The sequence below is a fragment of the Lithobates pipiens genome, unplaced genomic scaffold, assembly GCF_037356315.1.
Source record: "Lithobates pipiens isolate NorthernLeopardFrog02 unplaced genomic scaffold, aLitPip1_a1.2 Scaffold_8, whole genome shotgun sequence".
In the NCBI taxonomy this organism is placed as follows: domain Eukaryota; kingdom Metazoa; phylum Chordata; class Amphibia; order Anura; family Ranidae; genus Lithobates; species Lithobates pipiens.
This window is the reverse complement of record NW_027507903.1, coordinates 123,792,188-123,819,107: the sequence shown is the minus strand read 5'-3', so window position 1 is coordinate 123,819,107 and position 26,920 is coordinate 123,792,188. Positions and strand designations below refer to the sequence as shown.

The following is a 26,920-nucleotide window of genomic DNA, read 5'->3' as shown; positions in this document are numbered from 1 at the left end:
ATATAATAAATAGGAAAAGTCCTCGGGCCTTAATTTCTGACTAAATAGAAAACATAGGTAGCTTACATTAACTCCATCGAAGCCAAATCATCATTTTGGCTTGCAGTAGCAGACAACATATCTGCCCATGGTGCTTGCAGTATCTGAGACTCTCATACCAACCTTGAGCTGGATTTTCTTTTGCAGCTCTTCCACTGCCTCTTGCTGTGCTGCTGTCAGGGCAGCCAACCTTTCTTCTCTGTCCCTGTAATTAAGAAGTAATACTAATCATCAATTAATGGATTTGGATATATATATATATATACACACACACACACACACACACACACACACACACACACACACACACACATATATACACAATGGGTAAAATAAGTATTGAACACTTCATCATTTTTCAGATAAAGATATTTATAAAGGTGCTATTGACATGAACTTTTCACCAGATGTCGGTAACAGCCCATGTAATCCATACATACAAAGAAACCAAAACAAATAAGTTCAGAAATTAATGTGCAATAAAATGGAATGAAACAGGGAAAAAGTCTTGCGCACGCTAATTGAAATGTATTACTTAAAATACTTTGTACAATATCCTTTGTTGGTAATGACAGCTTTAAGACACCTCCTGTATGGAGAAACTAGTCGCATGCACTGCTCAGGTGTGATTTTGGTCTATTCTTAAAATCTTCAAGATTCCGTGGGCCTATTCTATGAACTCTGATCTTTAGTTCTTTCCATAGTCAGGTGATTGGGTGGGCCATTCTAACAGCTTTATTTTCTTTCTTTGAAACCAATTAAAGGTTTCCTTGGCTTTGTGTTTGGGATCATTGTCTTGCTGAAATGTCCACCTTTGTTTCATCTTCATCACCCTGGTAGATGGCAGCTGATTTTTATGCATAATGTCTTGGTACATTTTTCCATTCGTCCTACCTTCAATGATATGAAGTTTGCCAGTACCGTATGCTGAAACACAGCCCCACACCCAAACATCTCTGTTAGTATGAGGGTGTTTTCGGGGGAACGTGCAGTGTTATTTGACCACCAACCATGGTGTGTATTATGGCATCCAAAGATTTTGGTCTCTTCTGACCACACTATATTCCTCCAATATTTCACAGGCTTGTATAAATGTTGTGCAGCAAACTTTAATCGAGCTTCAACATGCTTTATCTTCAGCACTGGAGTCTTGCGTGGTGAGCGTGCATACAGGCCATAGCAGTTGAGTGCATAACTTATTTTTTTTCTTTGAAACAATTGTACTTTCTAATTCCAGGTCTTTCTAAAGCTCTCTACAAGTGATCCTTGGCTCTAATGCCACGTACACACGACAGGACTTTTTGACAGCAAAGGTCCGTCGGACAATTCGATCGTGTGCGGGCTCCATCAGGCCTTTGCTTGCCAAAAATCCGGCGGACTTTAGAAATAGAACATGTTTTACATTTTCCCACCGGAACTCCGTCGGACAGAGAAATACGTTCATGTGTATGCTAGTCCGACTGACAAAAATGGATGCTAGGGCAGCTATTGACTACAAACTTCCTTATTCTAGTCTGGTCGTATGTCATCGCGTTCGAATCCGTCGGACTTTGGAGTGATTGTGTGTGGCCAAGTCCATTCATTCGTACAGTCCGTCGGAGCTCCGCCGAAAGTCCGTCGAAAAGACCGTCGGACTTAGTCCCTCGAAAAGTCCGGTCGTGTGTATGCGCCATTAGACAACTCTTCTGATAATTCTTTTCACTCTTCTGTCAGAAATCTTACGAGGAGCACCTGGTCGTGGCCGGTTTATGGTGAAAATGTGTTCTTTCCACTTCCAGATTATGGCCCAACAGTGCTCACTGGAACATTCAGAAGTTTAGGCATCCTTCTGTAACCAAAGACATCGGTATATTTTGCAACAATAAGGTTGCAAAGGTCTTGAGAGAGCTCTTCGCTTTTACCCATTGTGAGATGTTTCTTGTATGACACCTTGGTAATGAGACACCTTTTTATAGGCCATCAGTTGAGACTGAACCAGCTGATATTAATTTGCACTGACAAGGGGTAGGATTGCTTTCTAATTACTGATAGATTTCAGCTGGTGTCTTGGCTTTCTATGCCTTTTTGCACCTTCCTTTCTTCATGTGTTCAATACTTTTTCCCGGTGTCATTCTATTTTATTAAACACTAACTTAACTTCTACACTTATTTGTTTTGGTTTCTTTATATGCATAGATTGCATGGGTTGTTATTGCCATGTGGTTAAAACTGCATGTCAATAGCACCTTTAAAAATATCTTTACCAAGAAAAATGGTGAGGTGTTCAATACTTTTTTTTACCTGCTGTGCATACAGTTGTGTTCATAAGTACATACCCTGGCAGAATTTATTATTTCTTGGCAATGATAACACAAAAACTAGCATATGAATGATAACAAAAAACTAACACAAAAGATTATGGAACTGGTGAGAAATTTCCCTTTATATTAGTGTCATTTAACTGGTCCTCAATAGTAGCGGGTAAAAAAAAAGACCAGTACTTAGAGGTATACTGTATTATTTATGAGTTTCTTGCTAGCATTCTGCAAGCTGGAAGACAGGTAATTAGAAATATATTTATGTACACTTTACATTCACTGGTGAGTCACAGGAGCTATTAAGATTGTTTTGAAGTGAAAGTTTACCCAAAGTGGCCTTGTTGTCATTAAAAAAAGATGAAAGCCAAAGAACCCTGTAAAAGAAATAGCTTTATACTTACCTCTCCGGCAGAAAATGTGTTTAAGTTGCACTCTCTTGAAGATCTCTGGTTGGTGCTGGATTAGTATATTCTCTGCTGGGCACTTATTGAACCCTATATAACTATAGGAGAGGGTGAAGGTTGGCACAGGACAGGCTATTCAACACAGCCCGAAGCGTTAGATAGCAAAGGCACAATGCTCACAGGAGAGGTAAGCATGAAGCTTCCTATTTCACATGGGTGCTTTGACTTCAGTTATTTCAGAGGAAACAGGGCGCTTTAAAACTGCTCTTTTGAAACAAACTGTGTAAATGTCAGCTTTATAGCTGTCTGGTTCCCCCCCCCCCCGGGGAAGTGATTGGTGTCACAAAGACAGCACTATCACAATAAAGTGGGGTATAGTAAGGACCTTTGATTTTTGCTGTCTGTGATCCTGCCTGTGGTGTCATGTGAAACAAGAACTAAAGCTGAAGTTTAAACATGCATATTTTTGCACAATTACATTGGTGCAGCTTGGCCCTATGTAAGTATGCATTTTCCATACCTACCCGATGCACATGGGCACTGGATATCACTGTAGTAGACACTGCTACTACAGTGATCACTGCTAGCTTCCAGGTTCTGTGCTCTTTCCCGCGAAATGCGTAGAATATAATTGTGCGTTGGAATCCCATCAGGGAAAATTTCCCTGGCTTCTAGCTGTATCACTGAAATATCACTTCTGTGCAATAACCAGCAACATGCAGAACACAGTAGTGTACATCCACTTATCTTTGTTGTTCTGCCTCCTTGGGGCTATTTTTAAATTACTTTTATGGAATGTTTTGAATAAAGTTTATCTAATTTTAATATTTTTTGGTGTGGTACCTATAAATTCCTACATTAGCTGTTTTCTGGGTAGGCATTCTTCTGTGTTCTCTCTAACTGTCTTTTAATGTATAAAGTTTTTATTATTGTTTGTGTCCCTGTTAGATTTTGGCTTTTGAAATTGTCTTGTATTTGCTGCAGAAGTTGCAGAACCAAAGATATCAAAGAATTTATATAAACACACAATTTACCCTATATGCAGCAGATTAGTAAAGAATGGACTGCAATGTATCACTCAATTCTTTATCAAAAACTTTCCAATTTAAGCTCAAACACGCCTAGCCATAGGTAATCAAACACTGGCCCGATCGACAGAAACAGACGACAATTTCTCTAACTTATAAATTATCTACACTCAGGGAAGAGATCTATGGATTTTCAAAACAATTATCTCATTTTTCTATTATTGGCTGTAAGACATCTCATTTTTCATCCAAAGATCTGGGGTTTGTGTTTTTAAATGGTTACTTAAATGCAAATAAAAATGCATGTGACCCAAGTTCTTACCAGCACCAGTCAATATTTCACCACACTCTTTTATAGGCCTTGCAGACATCATATCAGCAACTCATTCCTGGAGACTTTAAAAATATAACCACCAATAACTTTTGTCTTAAAAATGCTTCTAATGCTAGTAAGCATGAATTGCATAAAAACAGTTCTACATCAGAGGGGAGTGCACTAAACGAGACTTTTACTTTACATATTCACAAGTGAGTGGCATGCCAGTGCCTACAGTAAATGATGTAGCTACATACCTAGCTCTCTCCCGAGCTGCATCCTCCCTTGCACGCTCTTTTTCTTGTCTCTGCATTTCTATACGGGCTTCCTGCTCCTTTCTCTTCATCAGCAACTCCTCCACGCGGGCCTGGCGTTCTGCTTCCAGCACTCTTTTGCGTTCCTACACATAGCATGAAAGTAGCACACCTGTAATTATTACCTGAACATTTCCCCGTGTATAGTGCCATTAAATTCTCAGGGGACTTTATTAAAAGATATTTAAACTCTAAGAATTGACTTCTCTTATATGCTCCTTTTTTGTCTTCTATACATACAGTATCTCACAAAGTGAGCACATCCCTCACATTTTTGTAAATATTTTATTATATCTTTTCATGTGACAACACTGAAGAAATGACACTTTACTACAATGTAAAGTAGTGAGTGTACAGCTTGTATAACAGTGTAAATTTGCTGTCCCCTCAAAATAACTCAACACAGCCATTCATTTCTAAACCGCTGGTAAAAAAAAGTGAGTACGCCCCTAAGTGAAAATGTCCAAATTGGGCCCAAAGTGTCAATATTTTGTGTGGCCAACATTTTTTTCCAGCACTGCCTTATTTTTGCCACTGGAGTCTTCCACTCCTCCATGACGACATCATGGAGCTGGTGCATGTTAGAGACCTTGCACTTCTCCACCTTCTATTTGAGGATACTCCACAGATGCTCAATAGGGTTTAGGTCTGGAGACATGCTTGGCCAGTCCATCACCTTTACCTTCAGCTTCTTTAGCAAGGCAGTGGTCGTCTTGGAGGTGTATTTGGGGTCGTTATCATGTTGGAATGCTGCCCTGCAGGCCAGTCACCGAAGGGGGGATCATGCTCTGCTTGAGTGTGTCACAGTACATGTTGGCATTCATGGTTCCCTCAATGAACTGTAGCTCCCCAGTGCCGGCAGCACTCATGTAGCCCCAAACCATGACACTCACACCACCATGCTTGACTGTAGGCAAGACACACTTGTCTTTGTACTCCTCACCTGGTTGCCACCACACATGCTTGACACCATCTGAACCAAATAAGTTTATATTGGTCTCATCAGACCACAGGACATGGTTCCAGTAATCCATGTCCTTAGTCTGCTTGCTTTCAGCAAACTGTTTCCGGGCTTTCTTGTGCATCATCTTTAGAAGAGGCTTCCTTCTGGGACGACAGCCATGCAGACCAATTTGATGCAGTGTGCGGTGTAAGGTCTAAGCACTGACAGGTGACAGGCTGACCCCTCACTTCAACCTCTGCAGCAATGCTGGCAGCACCCATACATCTATTTTCCAAAGACAACCTCTGGATATGACACTGACCATGTGAACTCTTTGGTCGACCATGCCGAGGCCTGTTCTGAGATGAACCTGTCCTGTTAAACTGCTGTATGATCTTGGCCACCGTGCTGCAGCTCAATTTCAGGGTCTTGGCAATCTTCTTATAGCCTAGGCTATCTTTATATAGAGCAACAATTCTTTTTTTCAGATCCTCAGAGAGTTCTTTGCCATTAGGTGCCATGCTGACTTCCAGTGACCAGTATGAGAGAGTGAGAGCAATAACACCAAATTTAACACACCTGCTCCCCATTCACACCTGAGACCTTGTAACACTAACGAGTCACATGACACCCGGGAGTGAGAATGGCTAATTGGGCCCAATTTGGACATTTTCACTTAGGGGTGTACTCACTTTTGTTGCCAGTGGTTTAGACATTAATGGCTGTGTGTTGAGATATTTTGAGGGGACAGAAAATTTACACGGATATACAAGCTGTACACTCACTACTTTACATTGTAGCAAAGTGTAATTTCTTCAGTGCTGTCACATGAAAAGATATAATAAAATATTTACAAAAATGTGAGTGTGTACTAACTTTTGTGAGCTACTGTACAATCAAAAGCATTATATTAATATCTGTTTGATAAGCTCAGAAAATACCTGTTGATCTTGCCATGATAGTGAGCTAATGACTTCCCTTGCTCTGTGCTTGTGCTGCCTATTTAGTTATATTGTTCTTAGGCCGCGTACACACGGGCTGACTGTTCGCCCAACCTTGTCCGCTGAACAGTGTTTGGGCGGACAGTTCGCTCGTGTGTGGGCTTTCAGCGGACAGTTTCAGCGGACAGTTGGACGGACAAAGTCTTTCGGAAATTCCGAAAAACTGTCCGCTGAAACTGTGTTTGAGCGAACAGTCCGCCCGTGTGTGGGCCTGTCCGCTGTACTTTCGAAATGAGCGGACTGTTCCCGCTCGGAAAGTCCGCCCATTTCGAGCGCGTGTACAGGTAGGCGGGGCCCGTCGCTCCCTCCGGCCGGAATGCCAGGGACACGCTCCGCTGCCACTTATATAGTGACAATGGGGCGGTGTCACATGGTATATGTCACATGGGTTGGTCACATGGTGACCCCGCCCCCTTACGATGTCATAGTCCCCATGTGACATCAACCCATGTGACCAACCCATGTGACATATACCATGTGACCCCGCCCCATTGTCACTATATAAGTGACCGCACAGCGCGGCTCTGGCATTCCGGCCGGAGGGAGCGACGTGTCAACATCGTCTGGAGAAGAAGAAGAAGAACAAGAAGAAGAACAAGAACGGAAGGCGGCGACAGCGACAGCGGCGACAGAAGACCGGGCCACCGCCTGTAAAAGAGCTACAAGAAGGCGCGGTGGCCCGGCAGAAGAACCGAAGGCGGCGACAGAAGAACGGAAGGCAGCGGCGACAGAAGACCGGGCCACCGCCTGCAAAAGAGCTACAAGAAGGCGCGGTGGCCCGGCAGAAGAACCGAAGAGGGGGACAAGACCCCCGAAGTCGGGAGAAGAGGCCGGCGGCGGGGAGGAAGAAAGCCGGACTCCTCCGCTAGCAAAAGAGCTACACACACATAGCGGAGGAGTCCGGCGAGAAGACCCCCGAAGACGGAAGACCCCCGGAGCTGTGCAATAAAATATTTTTTCCCCTGTGTTGTGTTTTTTTTTGTACTTTATTTCACAGGTGAATGGGTAGGGGTACATTGTACCCCATACTCATTCACATAGGGTGGGGGGCCGGTATCCGGGGGCCCCCTTCTTAAAGGGGGCTCCCGGATTCCGATAAGCCCCCCGCCCGCAGACCCCGACAACCAACGGCCAGGGTTGTCGGGAAGAGGCCCTTGTCCTCATCAACATGGGGACAAGGTGCTTTGGGGTGGGGGGGCCGCGCGGCCCCCCCTTCCCCAAGGCACCCCCCCATGTTGAGGGCACGCGGCCTGGTACGGCTCAGGAGGGGGCGCGCGCTCGCTCGCCCCCCTTTCCTGGCCGGCCGGGTAGCGTGCTCGGACAAGGGTCTGGTGTGGACTTTGGGGGAACCCCCACGCCGATTTTTTTCGGCGTTGGGGTTCCCCTTTAAGCCCATTCCAGGCGGCGGAGCCCGCGACGTCTCCTTCGCGGGCCCCGCCTACCTGTACACGCGCTCGAAATGGGCGGATTTGCCTCCGCCTTACGTGGGCGAGTCCGTTCATTTCAAAAGTTGAGCGGACTGTTTGGCAAACAGTTCGTTGAAACAGTCCGCTCGTGTGTGGGCAAGTCCGCTCATGCAAATTTTGAGCGGACTGTTTGCCGAAACTGTTTGACGAACAAGGTTGGGCAAACAGTCCGCGCGTGTGTACGCGGCCTTAGGCCGCGTACACACGGGCGGACTGTTCGCCCAACCTTGTCCGCTGAACAGTGTTTGGGCGGACAGTCCGCTCGTGTGTGGGCTTTCAGCGGACAGTTTCAGCGGACAGTTGGACGGACAAAGTCTTTCGGAAATTCCGAAAAACTGTCCGCTGAAACTGTGTTTGAGCGAACAGTCCGCCCGTGTGTGGGCTTGTCCGCTGTACTTTCGAAATGAGCGGACTGTTCCCGCTCGGAAAGTCCGCCCATTTCGAGCGCGTGTACAGGTAGGCGGGGCCCGCGAAGGAGACGTCGCGGGCTCCGCCGCCTGGAATGGGCTTAAAGGGGAACCCCAACGCCGAAAAAAATCGGCGTGGGGGTTCCCCCCAAGTCCACACCAGACCCTTGTCCGAGCACGCTACCCGGCCGGCCAGGAAAGGGGGGCGAGCGAGCGCGCCCCCCCTCCTGAGCCGTACCAGGCCGCGTGCCCTCAACATGGGGGGTGCCTTGGGGAAGGGGGGGCCGCGCGGCCCCCCCACCCCAAAGCACCTTGTCCCCATGTTGATGAGGACAAGGGCCTCTTCCCGACAACCCTGGCCGTTGGTTGTCGGGGTCTGCGGGCGGGGGGCTTATCGGAATCCGGGAGCCCCCTTTAAGAAGGGGGCCCCCGGATACCGGCCCCCCACCCTATGTGAATGAGTATGGGGTACAATGTACCCCTACCCATTCACCTGTGAACTAAAGTACAATAAAAAACACAACACAGAGAAAAAATATTTTATTGCACAGCTCCGGGGGTCTTCCGTCTTCGGGGGTCTTCTCGCCGGACTCCTCCGCTATGTGTGTGTAGCTCTTTTGCTAGCGGAGGAGTCCGGCTTTCTTCCTCCCCGCCGCCGGCCTCTTCTCCCGACTTCGGGGGTCTTGTCCCCCTCTTCGGTTCTTCTGCCGGGCCACCGCGCCTGGTCCGGTGGCCCGGTCTTCTGTCGCCGTCTTCCGTTCTTCTGTCGCCGCCTTCGGTTCTTCTGCCGGGCGACCGCGCCTTCTTGTAGCTCTTTTACAGGCGGTGGCCCGGTCTTCTGTCGCCGCCGCCGCCTTCCGTTCTTGTTCTTCTTCTTGTTCTTCTTCTTCTCCTGGAGATGTTGACTCGACGAGCTCTCCGGCCGGAATGCCAGAGCCGCGCTGTGCGGTCACTTATATAGTGACAATGGGGCGGTGTCACATGGTATATGTCACATGGGTTGGTCACATGGGTTGATGTCACATGGGGACTATGACATCGTAAGGGGGCGGGGACACCATGTGACCAACCCATGTGACATATACCATGTGACACCGCCCCATTGTCACTATATAAGTGACCGCACAGCGCGGCTCTGGCATTCCGGCCGGAGAGCTCGTCGAGTCAACATCTCCAGGAGAAGAAGAAGAACAAGAAGAAGAACAAGAACGGAAGGCGGCGGCGGCGACAGAAGACCGGGCCACCGCCTGTAAAAGAGCTACAAGAAGGCGCGGTGGCCCGGCAGAAGAACCGAAGGCGGCGACAGAAGAACGGAAGACGGCGACAGAAGACCGGGCCACCGGACCAGGCGCGGTGGCCCGGCAGAAGAACCGAAGAGGGGGACAAGACCCCCGAAGTCGGGAGAAGAGGCCGGCGGCGGGGAGGAAGAAAGCCGGACTCCTCCGCTAGCAAAAGAGCTACACACACATAGCGGAGGAGTCCGGCGAGAAGACCCCCGAAGACGGAAGACCCCCGGAGCTGTGCAATAAAATATTTTTTCTCTGTGTTGTGTTTTTTATTGTACTTTAGTTCACAGGTGAATGGGTAGGGGTACATTGTACCCCATACTCATTCACATAGGGTGGGGGGCCGGTATCCGGGGGCCCCCTTCTTAAAGGGGGCTCCCAGATTCCGATAAGCCCCCCGCCCGCAGACCCCGACAACCAACGGCCAGGGTTGTCGGGAAGAGGCCCTTGTCCTCATCAACATGGGGACAAGGTGCTTTGGGGTGGGGGGGGCCGCGCGGCCCCCCCTTCCCCAAGGCACCCCCCATGTTGAGGGCACGCGGCCTGGTACGGCTCAGGAGGGGGGGCGCGCTCGCTCGCCCCCCTTTCCTGGCCGGCCGGGTAGCGTGCTCGGACAAGGGTCTGGTGTGGACTTGGGGGGAACCCCCACGCCGATTTTTTTCGGCGTTGGGGTTCCCCTTTAAGCCCATTCCAGGCGGCGGAGCCCGCGACGTCTCCTTCGCGGGCCCCGCCTACCTGTACACGCGCTCGAAATGGGCGGATTTGCCTCCGCCTTACGTGGGCGAGTCCGTTCATTTCAAAAGTTGAGCGAACTGTTTGCCCAACCTTGTTCGTCAAACAGTCCGCTCGTGTGTGGGCAAGTCCGCTCATGCAAATTTTGAGCGGACTGTTTGATGAAACTGTTTGCCGAACAAGGTTGGGCGAACAGTCCGCCCGTGTGTACGCGGCCTTAGAGTTATATCTAAGGACTACAGGACCATGCCACTCAATGTTATAGACAATAGGAGAGGAATGGGGTTCCCTAGTCTTTTTTTCTGTATGCATGAAAGAGCATTGTCATCCTAGGACTGGAGGTATGTTACCAGCAGGATCACCAGATGGAAAAAAAAACTAAAACTAAAAACTAAACTAAAAAAAATAACACTAGCTTATATATATTACATTTTTCGTTTTGAGTTTAGGTACAAATTAAGGCAAATTTGTTACAAGCAGGACTTTTTTTCTCAGAGAATAGGTGCAGCAACCCACCTTCCCCAGTCAACTCCCCGCCCCCTTTCCGACCCCAACCCTGCCCACAAACCACATCCCCTCCCACCCCCAATCTCACCATTGCTTGAGGAAGAGAAGTGCCAAATAAAGGGTGTAGTCAAGGCTCAGAACTGAATTTTGCACACAATTCAAGATTCAGTAAGGTGTAACACAGAGTACTGGACTCAGGAGTGCATAACACACAGGAGTACATATTGTGCAGTGCTGAGGCGTGTGTATCACAGCTCACCCTCTGTCAACATGTCACCTGTGCCCCCCATCCACAGACTATCTCACCTCTGCACCCCCATCCACAGACTATCTCACTTCTGCACCCCATCCACAGACTATCTCACCTCTGCACCCCCATCCACAGACTATCTCACCTCTGCACAACCCATCCACAGACTATCTCACCTCTGCACCCCCATCCACAGACTATCTCACCTCTGCACAACCCATCCACAGACTATCTCTCTGCCCCTCCACATGTCACCTCTGCACCCCTATCTACAGCTCCCCTTAATATATAGCTCTCCCACGGCTCTCACTGTGCCCAACCTAAATCCCCCCCTCTTCATCCCCAGGTCTGACAACTGCAGAACAACCTCAGCGTCTCCACAGCTGTCTCTCTGCACAGCCACCCCTCCCCCCCTTCTCCATCGCAGCTCTCTCACCTCTTCATAGTTTATAGCACACATGTTATCTTCATGGCAATAGAACAGTGCAGCCGGCTCTGTTCTGTTAGGTAGAACATTCTACTGCGCAGTCTCCTCTGTGCAGAGTCTCCTGTTAGATCATCAGTGTACACAGAGCCGAGGAGGACTTTCACAGCGCTTCACTCGGCTCGTGCTACACAGATCTGACAGGCAGCAGGCGGGGAGAGAAGATACCTCTGGAAGCCGCAGAAGAAAGTCTTGCGGCATCTGGACCCGGGGCACTTATTAACAGGTGTCGGGAAGGTGCCCTGGGCGCCATAAGCACACAGCTGGTGGAGGAATTAATACAGAAAATTTCCTCTACTGGTTTCAGTGTTGAGTGACAGCCTGGAAAGAAGAGGGCTGCTTCCGCGTTCTGCCCCATTCTGGCTGAAAAAAAGCCCTGGTTACTAGTAATACAAGATAACAGTGCCATAAACCAAAACGAAAGCAAGCAACTGCCACCTGAAACTGGTCAGTCTATTGCCCCCACTCTTGTAGCCCTGAAGTGTACATTGTGGGAGGTCATCTCCCATGTCCCTCGGAGGCTGTTTGCTGCCACTGGGGTTGGGCCTCTGATTGCACACTCCCCACTCCCTCTTTATTTATTTTTTGTTGCTTTCTCTTTGACCAGACTTTGGATCATTTCTGTGAGCTCTACAGTCGTGTTCCGGTGTAACCACCGTTTTTGTTCTATCTTTTCTTTTTGTTCCATTTTGGAACAGGGGTTTCCCCCTGATGATTTGCTGCTGTATCCTGTTTGTATTTTTATACCGTACTTTGTTAAAAACTTTAAATAAAAAGAATTAGAAAAAAAACAAGCAAAGCAGAAGAATTTTGACTTACCTTTAAATTCCGGATCTTGGAGTGCAGTACAGGACACAGGCAACTTATTTATACTCCATAGATTATAGGCTTTTACCTAAAACCCAACGTGCATGATAAGTTGCCTGTGTCCTGTACTGTACCAATTAGGATAACAGGAATTTTGACTAACCTGTAAATTCCATACATTGGAGTACAGTACAGGACACAGGCAACTTATTCATACACCATGGGCTTTAGGTACGAGCCTATAACCCAAGGTGTGTAAAAAGGTTGCCTGGGTCCTGTACCATACAATTAAGATATATCCTTTACCTTTTAATTTCATGATGTCATTACTGGGTAGTAAGTAGTGGAAAATCAATGGTTTTGTTACCTTTTATTCAAACATAGAGTCCTATAACAGAGCATTGAGCATTGCTCTATCCCTGGACACCACAGATATTTATTCAATATGTCATGGACACATTTATTTAGTACTACATATTAACCTCTAAGATGACAGGCAACTTTCTAAAACTAATGAACTGCTGTGTATCCAAAAGCTCAGGGGAACGTTTCCCTTTAAAGTAATGCATGTTGAATAAAAGAAGATTTTATTCCACAAGTACAAAGTGAATACCTGAACAGCTTCATCCCGTGCTTGTTTCTCCTCTTGTCGTCGCTGTCTTTCCTCCTGCAACTCATTGAGCCTTTGCTCATATTCCTTCAGCTTGGCCAACACATCATGGCGCTTGTTTTGAGCTTCTAAGGTGTTGATGAATGCAATCTCATTTACCTGCAACATGATAAAAATTCAGTCCAGTATTTGAAAGCTACACTTTTATATATTTACATTTAATTTATATATATATATATAGCTTACATTTTACATATAATGATTATTTATAAAAAATAAATCTGTCTATTATGCCCATAATCATCTGCACTGGAAAATTAGCCCTTGCCCTGTGAAACACAGAAAACTTGCACTATACAGATTAGCTCCAGTCAGTCATTCTGCAAGAAGGAATCAAGTTTCTGTACATCAATGTCAAAAATTAGCTGAACTATTATGCAAAGCAGACTAATTCTTAAATAGCTATGGCTCAGCTTTTACATTCGGAGACGCACGTTTTATCCCTTAAGATAAACAATTGTGCTCATAAGTTTATATACCCTGTCAGTATTTATGATTTCTTGGCCATTTTTCAGAGAACATAAAAATTACCGTATATACTCGAGTATAGGTCGATCCGAATATAAGCCGAGGCCCCTAATTTACCACAAAAAACTGGGAAAACTTATTGACTCGAGTATAAGCTGGGGGTGGGAAATGCAGCAGCTACTGTAAGTGGCAAAGAGGGTCAACAATGCCCATCTGCAGCTGCATGTCTCACTGTGTCTATTGCATGCCTCCCTGTGTCCTGTGCAGATCTGCCTACCTCACTGTGTCCTGTGTATACCTCCCTGTGTCCTGTGCAGATCTGCCTACCTCACTGTGTCCTGTGTATGCCTCCCTGTGTCCTGTGCAGATCTGCCTACCTCACTGTGTCCTGTGTATGCCTCCCTGTGTCCTGTGCAGATCTGCCTACCTCACTGTGTCCTGTGTATGCCTCCCTGTGTCCTGTGCAGATCTGCCTACCTCAGTGTGTCCTGTGTATGCCTCCCTGTGTCCTGTGCAGATCTGCCTACCTCAGTGTGTCCTGTGTATGCCTCCCTGTGTCCTGTGCAGATCTGCCTACCTCAGTGTGTCCTGTGTATGCCTCCCTGTGTCCTGTGCAGATCTTCCTACCTCACTGTGTCCTGTGTATGCCTCCCTGTGTCCTGTGCAGATCTGCCTACCTCACTGTGTCCCGTGTATACCTCCCTGTGTCCATTGCAGCCTACCTGTGCTAATCTTCATCCTTTGTGTCCTGTGCATGCCTCCGTGTGCCCATCTGCAGCCACCGATCAGCGAGTCATAAAAACATACGGCGGCCATTCCAGTAGTCAAAAGCCGCGCCCCCTCTTCGTTTGTGATAGGCAGAACACTCAATTTCCCAGCAGTCAGTTTTCAGCCTATCACGGACATCCGCTCATCCTCGTCTGAGGTATGAGGATGAGGGGATGTCCGTGATAGGCTGTCCGTGATAGGCTGAAAACTGACTGCTGGGAAATTGAGTGTTCTGCCTATCAGACAAGGAGGAGGCGTGGCTTTTAAATACTGGAATGGCCGCCGTATGTTTTTATGACACGCTGGCCACCGTCTGTCTACATGACATGCCTGATCAGGTAGGCAGATGGCGGTGACTCGAGTATAAGCCGAGGGGGGCACTTTCAGCCTTAAAAAAAGGGCTGAAAATCTCGGCTTATACTCGAGTATATACGGTAACACAAAAACTTGTCTTTCACTCATGGGTAGCATTTGGCTAAAGCCATTTATTATCATTCAACTGTGTTTACTCTTTTTAAATCATAGTGGCAACAGAAACTACCCAAATGACCTTGATCAAAAGTTTACATACCCTGGTGATTTTGGCCTGATAACATGCACACAAGTTGACACAAAGGGGTTTGAATGGCCACTAAAGGTAACCATCCTCACCTGTGATCAGTTTGCTTGTAATTAGCGTGTGTGTGTATAAAAGGTCAATGAGTTTCTGGATTCCTGACAGACCCTTGCATCTTTCTTTCAGTCCTGCACTGACGTTTCTGGATTCTGAGTCAAGCAAAATAATTGTCAAAGGATCTTCAGGAAAAGGTAGTTGAACTGTATAAAACAGGAAAGGGATATAAAAAGATATCCAAGGAATTGAGAATGCCAATCAGCAGTGTTCAAACTCTAATCAAGAAGTGGAAAATGACGGGTTCTGTTGAAACCAAACCACGGTGAGGTAGACCAAAAATTTCAGCCACAACTGCCAGAAAAATTGTTCAGGATGCAAAGAAAATCCCACAAATAACTTCAGGTGAAATACAGGACTGAAAACATTTGGTGTGGCTGTTTTAAGATGCACAATAAGGAGGCACGTGAAGAAAGATGGGCTGCATGGTTGAGTTGCCAGAAGAAAGCCATTACTATGCAAATGCCCCAAAGTATCCCACTTACAATATGCCAAACAGCACAGAGACAAGCCTCAAACCTTCTGGCACAAAGTAATTTAGAGTTTTGAGACCAAAATTTAGCTTTTTGGCTACAACCATAAGCGCTACATTTGGAGAAGAGTCAACAAGTCCTATGATGAAAGGTACACCATTCGTACTGTGAAACACGTAAGTGGATTGCTGATTTGGGGATGTGTGAGCTACAAAGGCACAGAAAATTTGGCCAAAATTGATGGCAAGATGAATGCAGTATGTTATCAAAAAATACTAGAGGAACATTTGCATTAATCAGCCAGGAAGCTGTGCATGGGACGCTCTTGGATATTCCAACATGACAATGATCCAAAACACAAGGCCAAGTGGATCTGTCATTGGCTACAGCAGAATAAAGTGAAGGTTCTGGAGTGGCCAACTCAGTCTCCTGACCTCAAGTGAGCCACTCTGGGGAGATCAAAAAAGTGCAGTTCATGCAAGACAGCCCAAAAATTTACGGGAACTGGAGGCTTTTTGCCAAGAGGAATGGGCAGCTTTACCATCTGAGAAGATAAAGAGCCTCATCCACAAATACCACAAAAGACTTCAAGCTGTCATTGATGTTAAAGGGGACAATACACGGTATTAAGAACTGGGGTATGTAAACTTGATCAGGGTCATTTGGGTAGTTTCTGTTGTGATTATGATTTAAAAAGAGTAAACACAGTTGATTGATAATAAATGACTTCAGCCAAACACTAACCATTAGTGAAAGAAAAGTCTTTGTGTTATCATTCATATTCTCTGAAAAATGGCTAATAAATCATAAATTCTGCCAGGGTATGTAAACTCATGAGCACAACTGTACTTACATACATATACAGATATGTGCATTTTCTATTTCTGCGTGCATGTACAAACCTTCGCTTCCTCTTCTTGTGCCTTCTTCACAATGGCTTGTAACTGAACCTCCCTCTGAAATTCTGCATGGAGAAGCTTCTCATCCATCATTTTGCGCCTCTGTTCGAGTAATTCCTCTTTCCACTTTTTTACTTCCTTCTCCTGTAACATAAAGCCATCTATGAGGATACCAAGGCACTTTCTTTGCAAGAGAAAGTTCATACCAAGGACAACAACCCAAACATATGGACAGTGTCAGAAATCCAAAATATTTTCCCTGCTTTTTCTGCATGCCACAATTTGTAAAACCACCATTATGAAGCATTGCTAGGTCTGTAGAAATATTATATTATAATCATATAAGGCCAAAAAATATCATTGGTGGTTTGTGTTATGTAACAATCTATAAATTGTCCAATAAACTGGGTTATAAACTGAAAAAAAAATTGAAGTTTAAAACTTGATAGATGAAGATTAGACAAGTTGGCTAAAGAGGTCTTGGGGAGAAAGGAAGGAATAGTGAGGCCGCGTACACACGGGCGGACTGTTCGCCCAACTTTGTTCGTCAAACAATCCGACAAACAGTCCGCTCAAAATTTGCATGAACGGACTTGACCACACACGATGAACGAACAGTCCGCTGAAAGCGTGCGCGATGACGTGAACGGCACGTACGACGGGACGAGAAATTCGACGTCCAATACACTGCAATGCAACCTTCGCCGTGTAAATCCTTTCTGAGCATGCGCAAAACTTAGTTTGTCGAACAAGCCTACACACGAGCGGACTGTCCGCCGAAACCAAGTTTCAGCGGACTGTCTTACGGGAATTCCGAAAAACTTTGTTCGTCAGACTGTCCGCTGAAACTGTCCGCTGAAGCCCACACACGAGCGGACTGTCCGCTGAAACACTGTTCAGCGGACAAAGTTGGGCGAACAGTCCGCCCGTGTGTACGCGGCCTTAGACAGTATTTCTAAAATGCTGAATTTTTATGTTTGTAATAAAGCTCCAAAGTTATTGCACCCTTGAACCCCTACAGCCTATAATAACTCAACTGTTACAAGCAAATCCCAGGCTAGTTACATCACAACACTATGTAATGGCACCCTTATGCTGGCAGATTTGTGGCAATTCTGGGAATTTCCCTGCAACCTTTTTACTGAAATATCTATTGTATGGAACAGAACAGTTAACAGCATCTTCCAAATATAACAGTTCTGGTAGTATGGTTACGGCTGATAATCTTTTAGAGATCAAAGCAATATACACTCACAGGCCACTTTATTAGGTACACCTGTTCAATTGCTTGGGAACACAAATTGCTAATCAGTGGGCAGACTGGTTTGAGACAATAGAAAGGCAACAGTTACTCAAATAACCACTCAAATAACCACTCCTTACAACCAAAGTATGTAGAATATCATCTCTGAACACACAATACATCAAACCTTGAAGCTGGATTCACACTTGCAGACACGGCTCACAGCAGGGGTCCAGTGCGTCCCTGTTCTCTGTTTCACTGACAAAGGACCCTTGTGCAATCCGCTCCGCGGCAGGCACAGTGATTGTGTAAGGCGGCTCTATTGAGAGCCGGGCACACGCTTCTGTCATGTGAATTGGATGCAGGGAATTCCACATCCAATTGTCACTAGTGTGAACCCAGCCTGAAGCAGATGGGCTACAACAGCAGAAGACCACACTGAGTGGACTCCTGTCAGTTAAGATCAGGAAACTGAGGCTACAATTCCCACAGGCTCATCAAAATTGGACAATAGTAGATTAGAAAGTTTTCTGGTCTGATGAGTCTCAATTTCAGCTGTGACATTCAGATGGTAGGGTCAGAATTTGGCGTAAACAACATGAAAGCATGGATCCACCTTGCCCTGTATCAACTTTTCAGGCTGGTGGTGGTGTAATGGTGTGGGGGATATTTTCGTGGCACACTTTGGGCCCCTTAGTACCAACTGAGCATCATTTAAATTCCATGGCCTACCTGAGTATTGTTGCTGACCATGTCCATCTCTTTATGACTACAGTGTACCCATCTTCTGATGACTACTTCCAGCAGGATAATGCACCATGTCACAAAGCTCAAATCATCTCACCACTGGTTTCTTGAACATGACAATGAGTTTACTCTACTTCAATGGCCTCCACAGTCACCAGATCTCAATCCAATAGAGCACCTTCAGGATCTGGTGGAATGGGAGATTTGCATCAGGGATGTGTAGCTGACAAATCTGCAGCAACTGTCTGATGCTATCATGTCAATATGGACCAAAATCTCTGAGGAACATTTCCAACACCTTGTTGAATCTATGCCACAAAGAATTAAGGCAATTGTGAAGGCAAAAGAGGGTCTAACCCGGTACTAGCAAAGTGTACCTAATAAAGTGGTCAGTGAATGTATTTTCTAGGCAATGTTTTACTTGGTATGTAGTATTTCTGACTCCAAAATCATAACTCACCCTTTCCAGTAATTTCTGAAGCTTCAGTGCCTTCTCTTCCCTTAGCTTCTCCCTCAGTTGCTGTGCTTTAAGCTGCTTCTCTTCGTGCTTCTTTTTGGACTCGGCAATTGTTCTGGAGAAAGTAATAAAGATCGTGGTTAGCATGGAAATCTAGATTTCATACAATAAAATTTTTTACCTATTCATGTAAAGAATGTAACAGTTATAATTTAAAATATATATTTGTAAAATCATGAGCGTTGTATGGTACAACACATAACATGCACTGGGCCTCCAAAGCCAAAAATGTATTCACTCCTATGCTTCTGTTGTGTATGGACACAGAACAAGCCTTTAATAAGGTAAACTGGACTTTCATGCCTTGTACCTTAGCCCGTATAGGGGGTTCCCGAACCCATGCTCGTTTGGATTAAAGTGATTGTAAACCTCAGACATGAGAAATATGAACAAATCATATCCCTCTATAGGGTGCACTTGTCCCAATTAAGAGCACTAAGTGTCATTTCTGTTTACTGCTTCTTTCCTCTGCTATCAGCATGAGTCACTTATGACAAGTTTTCTTGACACCAAGAGAAAAAAGGTGACAGAGAAGGGAGCTACAGCTGATTGACAGCCTCAGATCTATTGATGTGAGCTGTGTGGGTGGGGTGTCTCTTCCCCTCAATCAGCTCTCAGAGCTCTCCTCACTGAGCTCTGCAGTGTGTGATTTCACATCTCCATACTTTTCTTTCTGAACTCTCAGACAGGCTTTATAAATTCAGCACTTTGAATGAATGTAAAGAAGAGAAGGCTGCAGATAGACAGGCACAACTCATGTAGGAGGATTTGTTTAATCTCTGTGTATCACCTGAGGCCAGTCACTTCACTGGGTATATGGGTTTACAACCACTTTAATGCCTTATATACCCCGCCTCCAAGACTGTCAGGATTAATGGCAGAGATTACGCTCCCTTCATTATTCATAACGAGACTACATAGGGCTGTCATTTATCGCCTCTGATCTTTGTAGTCCAGATACAACTTTATTCCATTGTTCCCCAAGTGAACAAACCAGTAGTGAACTGGAGCTATAATGGTATTTATTCCAGTGTGAGTTGAAAGCACAGGCCTAATCAGCAGGTTTTTGGCAGCCTTAGGCCTGTGCTTTCAACTCACACTGGAATAAATACCATTGTAAGTCCAGTTCACTACTGGTTTGTTCACTTGGTTGCCAGTGAAGCCCTAACGAAGACACAGACCCCCGAAATGCATAGGCTATTTTTTGGTATGTACCACTGACCTTTAATGGAATAAAGTTGTATCTGGACCTCTTAGCAATGGCGTGGCACTTAAAATTCAACCCTTGTATATGCTAAAATGTATGCTTGTTATACTCACTGTGGAACCTAAGGGGTTAATCCTACGCATTGTGTAAAAAGACTGTTTAATCCTGTCTTCTCTGATACTCCCTTTCTTCTTCCACAGTCCCCAATCCATCTGCTGATAGCACAGAGCCAAATGGAGGCACTCTGCACATACTCAGTTTGGTGTGTATTGCTAGAGAGTTTTTTTTTTTTTTTTGGGAGGGCGCATGTTATCTACATAGGGCCAATCAGCACTGTTCAGACAGAGGGTCAGGGGTCATGCAGCCTCAAAGGACAGTAAGGGGATAATGAAAAGCTCCTCCTGCAAGCTTTAACCAGTGCACGGCCAGACACTGATAGAAGTCACAAGACTGTTACATACTGCTAATGAGAAAAGGTATTTAGCAGTTTATATTTGCTAAAATAATTGCATTTCCTTGTTCTGTGTACTGTGGGAGATCAACTATAGTGAATACAGGGTCCTGGGTTTAGTAACACTTTAAAGTGATTGTAAAGTCACAATTCTTTAATAATGACAAACATGTTATTTTTTATTGCTCTGTGCAGTGGTTTTGCACAAAGCAGCCCAGATCCTCCTCTTCTAGGGTCCTTCTTTGATGCTCATAGCCCCTCCCTCCTGTCAAGTGCCTACACAGCAAGCAGTTTGTTATGGGGCACCTGAGTCTAGATGCAGTTACATGTGTCCATTCAGACATGGAGCTGCGGTTCAGTCCAAACCCCTCTCTCTCCTGATTAGCTGACTTTGATTGACAGCAGCGGGAGCTAATGGCATGTAGGTTGAAGGGGGCTTCTACACACAGAAGGTTTTTTTTTTTATCTTAATAAATAAAGCCTTCTGCCTTTACAACCCATTTAAACATATCCCTAGATGAACCTACCTTAAAGACCCTCCATCCTAATTTCCCCACCGATGGGCACCCCAATCTTTAAAGTACCTAGGCATGCATATACTGTACCTGCCTTCCCTAGTTTGATATTTAAATTCAAGAGAGATGTAGATTACTGGGCCAATCTTGCCTTCTCTTGGTTCAAGGGATGTAATGTTAAAAATAAATGTGATGTCTCAGCTGCTATACTAGCTTCAGACATTACCAGTACATGTCCCACATGCATTCTTCCATCCAGAGAGGTCAGAATTAATCAGATTTATATGATGGGGCCAAAAGTGAGGGGAGGCGTGGGACTGCCAGATTCTACATACTACTACACTGCGGTCTATATGGCACAAGTGACAGACTAGTGCAGACATATTAAATTCAAATTAGGGTGAAATGGGCAGGCCAACATTTGCCCAAATCTTTCCACAAGCACCCCTTAATATTTGGAGTTTTCCATCTCGCACCTATTGTAGGACACCCTGAATTTCTCCCAGGTCAGCCGGATACAGTTTTCCACAAGCGGGTTGAACGAGGGGTTCTGAGGGTGGCAAAGTTCTTATCAGCACATGATTGGAACAATTTTCCCTCTGTTTCTACAATTTATAATGTCTCTGAGCTTAGTGCTTGGTGCCAACACCAACATTTTTAGCGTTCCTTGTCTAAACCTCCCTTTTTCCTAAGAAAATTTTCATCCTTTGAGTAAGTCTGTCAGGACACTGGGGCTATGCAACGTTCCTTATCTTTATCATACCAACTTTTTGTGTCTACACACTCAAGTTCATCCTGGATTTCATACTAAATGGGAGAGGGACCTTCTTCGGCCGCAAAGCCTCCATCTTTAATAAATATCAGAATTTCTATAAGATAGTGACCAGATGGTATAGGGCCCTGTCAGTTCTTGCCAAACTATTTCCACAGCAGAGTCCCACTTGTTGGCACAGTGGAACGCATACAGACTCCCTGTTGCATGTCTTTTGGAACCGTCCTATACTAAAACCCTTCTGGGCAACATGTTACAGAATCAGATATAATAAAGCAACTTACAGGATTCTCTCTGACTGATAATCCTGTCACCATCCTTGTGTCATGGAAAAGGTATAAGAAATCCTTGTTAATTAATCAATTAAATGTCACCAGGGTATGTACCCCCAGCACCTGGTTTGCCAGGGTCAATGATATTCAAACCATGGAAGACCTTACCGCAGCCATCAGAGATAAGTCTGCAGATAAGAAATTGTATTATTTGGAAGAATTTAAATGGTCATCTGAATATAAACAAAAGCAATTAGGAGTCCTAATGCCCCCTCACTGATTTTTATTTCTGCACTTTACCCCTACCCCTATCGTGCTTAAACCTGTGGGTAATTATATATATATATATATATATATATATATATATCTACTCGCTCACTAGATTAAACCCCCTCTGTCCTTTTTTTCTTCTTACATCTACCCCTTTCTATAGGCTTTTGGTTTTTTATGTTTCCTCAGGCTGGAACCCTAAGGAAACATTTTTGTAGACTACAGTTTTTTATTTAATTCTAGTTTAATGATTATAAATATGCTAAGGGAGGATGCTGTATACAACTTGACGTACAGTCATAGATGTGCGCTCCCCAATATACATTCTTTGTCTACTGTCCACTACCAACTTTAGTCGCTGCTACTGATTTGTCTCAGTAAAATACAATGCTTCTCATTTCACACGATCAGGTCCGCCTGTCATTTTTTTCAGGGAGACCCAATTGGACCCTCCAATCTCCTCTATGGGCAGTCGGATATAAACTGACTTGTGTCCCTTTACACCCGGCTACTTCCAGCAAAAATTAATGGAAGGGGATCCATTCTCCTCTGTTTGGCAGTTTACATCCGACTGCCAACAGAATAGAGTGGGCTGTGTCCATGTCTGCTCTGCATAAGTGAAGCACGCAAGGACCTGTCATCTGGCCGCTCCACTCAGCTCAGCAGGGGATCAGCGGACGAATCCCCTGCTGAGAAAAAATAGATCTGGCCTATGTGAATGGGGCCTTAGTTGCACAACCATAACCTGACTTTATTAAGTGGGGTTGATTTACTTAAGGCAAATATTCTGGTCAATTTGCAAGGGAATTTTCCCTTAGCAACGCACCAGCATGTCTTTGGAGTGTGAGAGGAAATGGCTACAGAGCATATTTTTTTCTTTTAAAATGAAATATACACTTGGAAGTTAGTAAAATTTTCAGCTCCTGATAACGTAACTTTAGATAAAACATAAAAAAATTTATATCAACAGGCAAACTGAAATTAGACACTAGTAGAATAGAATGCCTGACCTTTTCCTGGAAGGCGAAGACAGCTTTTCATGCATGTGGATCCCATGCCCCGGTGGTCTTGAAGGTTCCTCTTCCACCATATCTCCCCAGGATGTGTTCTGTCTCCACGACTCTCGAGCTACAAGATCAAGCATGCATCAGGCAAACAGAGAACAGTTATGTTTTTTTCTGTCTAGGGTAAGGCTTTTCACAGTTAAATGCTACACAATATTTTTATTCTATGCCATTATATAGGCTACTGTGATTTCAATTTCAGGTAATGCAAATAATAAAAAAAAAAGTCTACATCCTGCAAAGACTATATTCACTGACATATATGAGTTAAATTTCAACTCCAGGAAACTTGAATATTCTACATTACCGTGGGGCTGTGCCTGAACTGCAAGGGTTGACTGCTTGTATAAATCTAGGGGGCATAGAATAGAAGATTTACTTAGTCAATCCTCCAGGCTACTAGACCAGTCCCCACAGTGTCATCTTCCCTATGCTCCAGCAGTCTAAAGACCTTACGTCATCAAGACCAGTGCAGGGCCAGTCCACCGCTGGGGCATGGAGGAAGCGCCCTCTGCCCAGGGAGCGTAGAATCATGTAAATAAAAGTGCTTTTGCTCTACCCTAGGATAAACAAGCAGTTAACCCTTGCAGTGTGGGTTAAATTTCCCATAGTTAGTGCAAGTAAACTCCAACAATAAATTTATATTATTTGCTCTTATTTGGTCTATTAAATACACCATTGAAAGCTAGCTTTTTATTGTACTTGTTTGAGAATTGCAAAAAAAAAAAAAGTAGTTGTTTATTCAGCCAAACTTTTTGTGAACTTCCTGTGCTTTCTGCCTCAGGACTGTTATCAGTTAGCATTGTTTTTGCTAACTCTGTAAACTACAAAACACCACCCCTGTTATGGAGAAGAAGGGAAGATTGTTATGTAGCCCTAACACAGTGTTATGTTGTCCTAACATACTCCCTGTCCTAGGGTGACAACACTGCTCAGTATGGTAAACAACATAGATTTTCTTAACATAAAAGTAGTAAATGGAAATCGCCTGTTTTCACATGATAGCTTCACTGCTTTTTTCCCACACCACGTTACCTTCATAATCTGCTAAAACCTCACTCCAGTCCATAGACATCCCGCTAAATGACATGCCACTGCCCACACTGGCCTGCAAATAAAAAGAAAAAAAAATTCATATATGTACAGGCAACCTGCAGAATGCTCAATACTGAAAAACTACAAGGACTGTCAAGTGTCTGGGTTTGAAAAGAAAATTAACAAAAAAGGTTGTTAGCACTGTAAATACTAAAGGGAAGGAATCTTGCTCAGACAACTGTCATCAATTTAATTATAGTTTTAAAAATTGCTTAAGTGGTTTTAACAATGAAAACTGAATTAGGATCAGCCAACATACGAAAACACACCGCAGACTTACAGAAAAATCACTTTCATTGTCAATTTCAATGTCATTCTCCTCTGCTTCAATCTCTCTGGTCAACTGTTCTTCCTCTGCTATAGCACTTGCTATGGCCTCTTCATTAGCTTTCTCCAGGCGGTCTGCAAGCTCTTCTTTTTTGGCAAGTACCTCTGCCATGGACTGCAGGAAAACAATAAGCAGAATATTAGAAATTAGCTACCTGAGAAATCTTACATGTCACAGACAGCAAAAATAAAGAAATCTTACTATAGAAAAATTACATATGCTCCAGTAATATTAACAAAACTCCATAATTACAAGAAAATTTCATTTTTGTTTTTTTCCAGTTGACAGCTTCCCCAACAAAGATGTCCTTCATTTTAAACACCCTTCTTTCAATAAGTAGAACTGTGGAAGGTCTGTAATTTAATAGTTACTAATATCCTTTATTTTACATATATTTCCAATGCAATCCTTGAAATTGGAGCATCAAGCTACTAAAGGACATGTATTCCCCAAACCTACTGACTCCCACACGCTGGTTCTGGTACATGGTCAAGTTCTATGAAAAGCAGATCAAATGTAAAGCTTTCACAAAATACACAATGTTCCAGAGAACATTTTATGCAAACTGTATTCATCTTAAAGTCAACCTGTGACCAGATGTTGGACAATAAATTTCTTAGAGATTTATAATAAGAAGTAAATAGATTTTAAAACAAACCTAAACTGAGCTCTGTAGCTGCTGGCACTATAGAGTAATTCAACCTCAACAAAAAAAAAACTGAGACATGAAATCTGGTTACAGTCATTTTCTGGACAAATTACAGCATCGGCTGTTTACATTAGAAGGCAAGCATGGAAAGACCAGATGTTATTTCCATGCTTCTGCAGTGAACTTTGAGACTGATTTGTTCCACAGTGCCTATTTAAGCAGAGTTTGTTTTAACAAGCTAACTGCTTGTTAGAATATGTAAATATAGCCTGACCACAAGTTCCCTTTAATTGCATTTGAAGTAGTTACTCAAATGAGTCCTAATAAAATGTATCAACACATATTCATGTGATCTGCATGCACAATTCTACAACACATGCAGAAATATAAAATAATTAATGGCATTCATGCTGAGGGAAAATCATGCATTATTTGATAGTACAAAAATGTAATTCTAAGGCCTCATGCACACTGGTTTCTTGTAAACGACAGGCGACAATCCGCATTCTAAACTCACCTAAGCTGCATTATTTCAAACACGTTAGGGTGAGTTTAGCAGTGTTTGGAGTTTGAGCGTTTATTTCATTTGCCAGAATTTAAATTTATTCCAGCCATTGAAATAAACGCTAGAAGGGCTCGACAATCCCCATCCGAATTCTCCCCTCTATGTATCCTGAGCTCCGCTTGCCCATCTGCGGGCCCAGGACCAGCATAGCAGGTGCCGCGAAGTAGAGGGGAGTGAGGAGCGCGGACACAAGTTGCACTGGAAGTGACATGGGACACTATGTGTCACTTACAGATCCCCATTCACAGTTTCACTGGCCATCAAGGTTGGCAAAGAATGTAATGCAGTGCGATGTCCATTGTAGTACATTACATTCACTGGAGCATAGGGGAGATATGCAGAGTATTTTAGAGAATCAGTCACCAAAAAAAAAAAATCATAACAGATGGGACTTTTTTTCCTCTTATGTAATGGGGGAAAAAAAAAAGTAAATACATTTTTTTTCCTTAAATTGTAAAAAATGTAAGTTACATCCAAGCACATAAGATAGCCCCCTCCAAAAAAAATGTAAGCGCCCCACATATACGCACGTACAAACATAAACACATGCAGCGGGGCGCCTACCCATAAAGACATGGATTGCGACAAATGTTATATATCACTGCACACGCCGGAATGAGAGCAAAAATTGTAGCGCCAGACCCCCTTCAGAACAATAAACTGATGACCTATAGAGGGCTTTTAAAGTGCCGTCAATGGAAAATATAGGGTACTGGCATGTTTAAGGTTTGACATGTTGGATATCCATTTACTCAGTGCAACCTCAGCTTTTATATTTTATTGTTTGCGGTAATATTGTGTGAAAAAAGTGAGCTGCGCTAAAAAAACAAAAAACTAAACTCAACTCAAAAAAAAACTCAAATCACACACATATTGAAAAATCTATAATCCCAAAAGGAAAATAGTGACAAAAAAGATGCAAAAATAGCTTAAAAAATTGAAATAAATTATATCAGTGAGTAATATCTTAAACGTATAAGTGAGAGTTAAAAAATC

The 26,920-nt window shown here is 44.2% G+C and overlaps 1 protein-coding gene across 6 annotated transcripts in view; it reads right to left on the bottom strand.

Moving 5' to 3' along the window:
• SCAPER (S-phase cyclin A associated protein in the ER) overlaps nt 1-26,920 on the bottom strand; it is a 399,576-nt gene that overhangs the window by 252,308 nt on the left and 120,348 nt on the right. For all 6 annotated transcript variants that reach the window (XM_077472442.1, XM_077472443.1, XM_077472441.1 and 3 more), the window contains 8 exons: nt 24,663-24,824; nt 24,323-24,395; nt 23,234-23,351; nt 18,680-18,791; nt 16,233-16,373; nt 12,895-13,050; nt 4,342-4,484; nt 163-244 (listed from right to left, as the gene is read on the bottom strand). In XM_077472442.1, the coding sequence (XP_077328568.1) occupies nt 163-244; nt 4,342-4,484; nt 12,895-13,050; nt 16,233-16,373; nt 18,680-18,791; nt 23,234-23,351; nt 24,323-24,395; nt 24,663-24,824 (987 nt within the window). The remainder of the gene's footprint in view (nt 1-162; nt 245-4,341; nt 4,485-12,894; nt 13,051-16,232; nt 16,374-18,679; nt 18,792-23,233; nt 23,352-24,322; nt 24,396-24,662; nt 24,825-26,920) is intronic.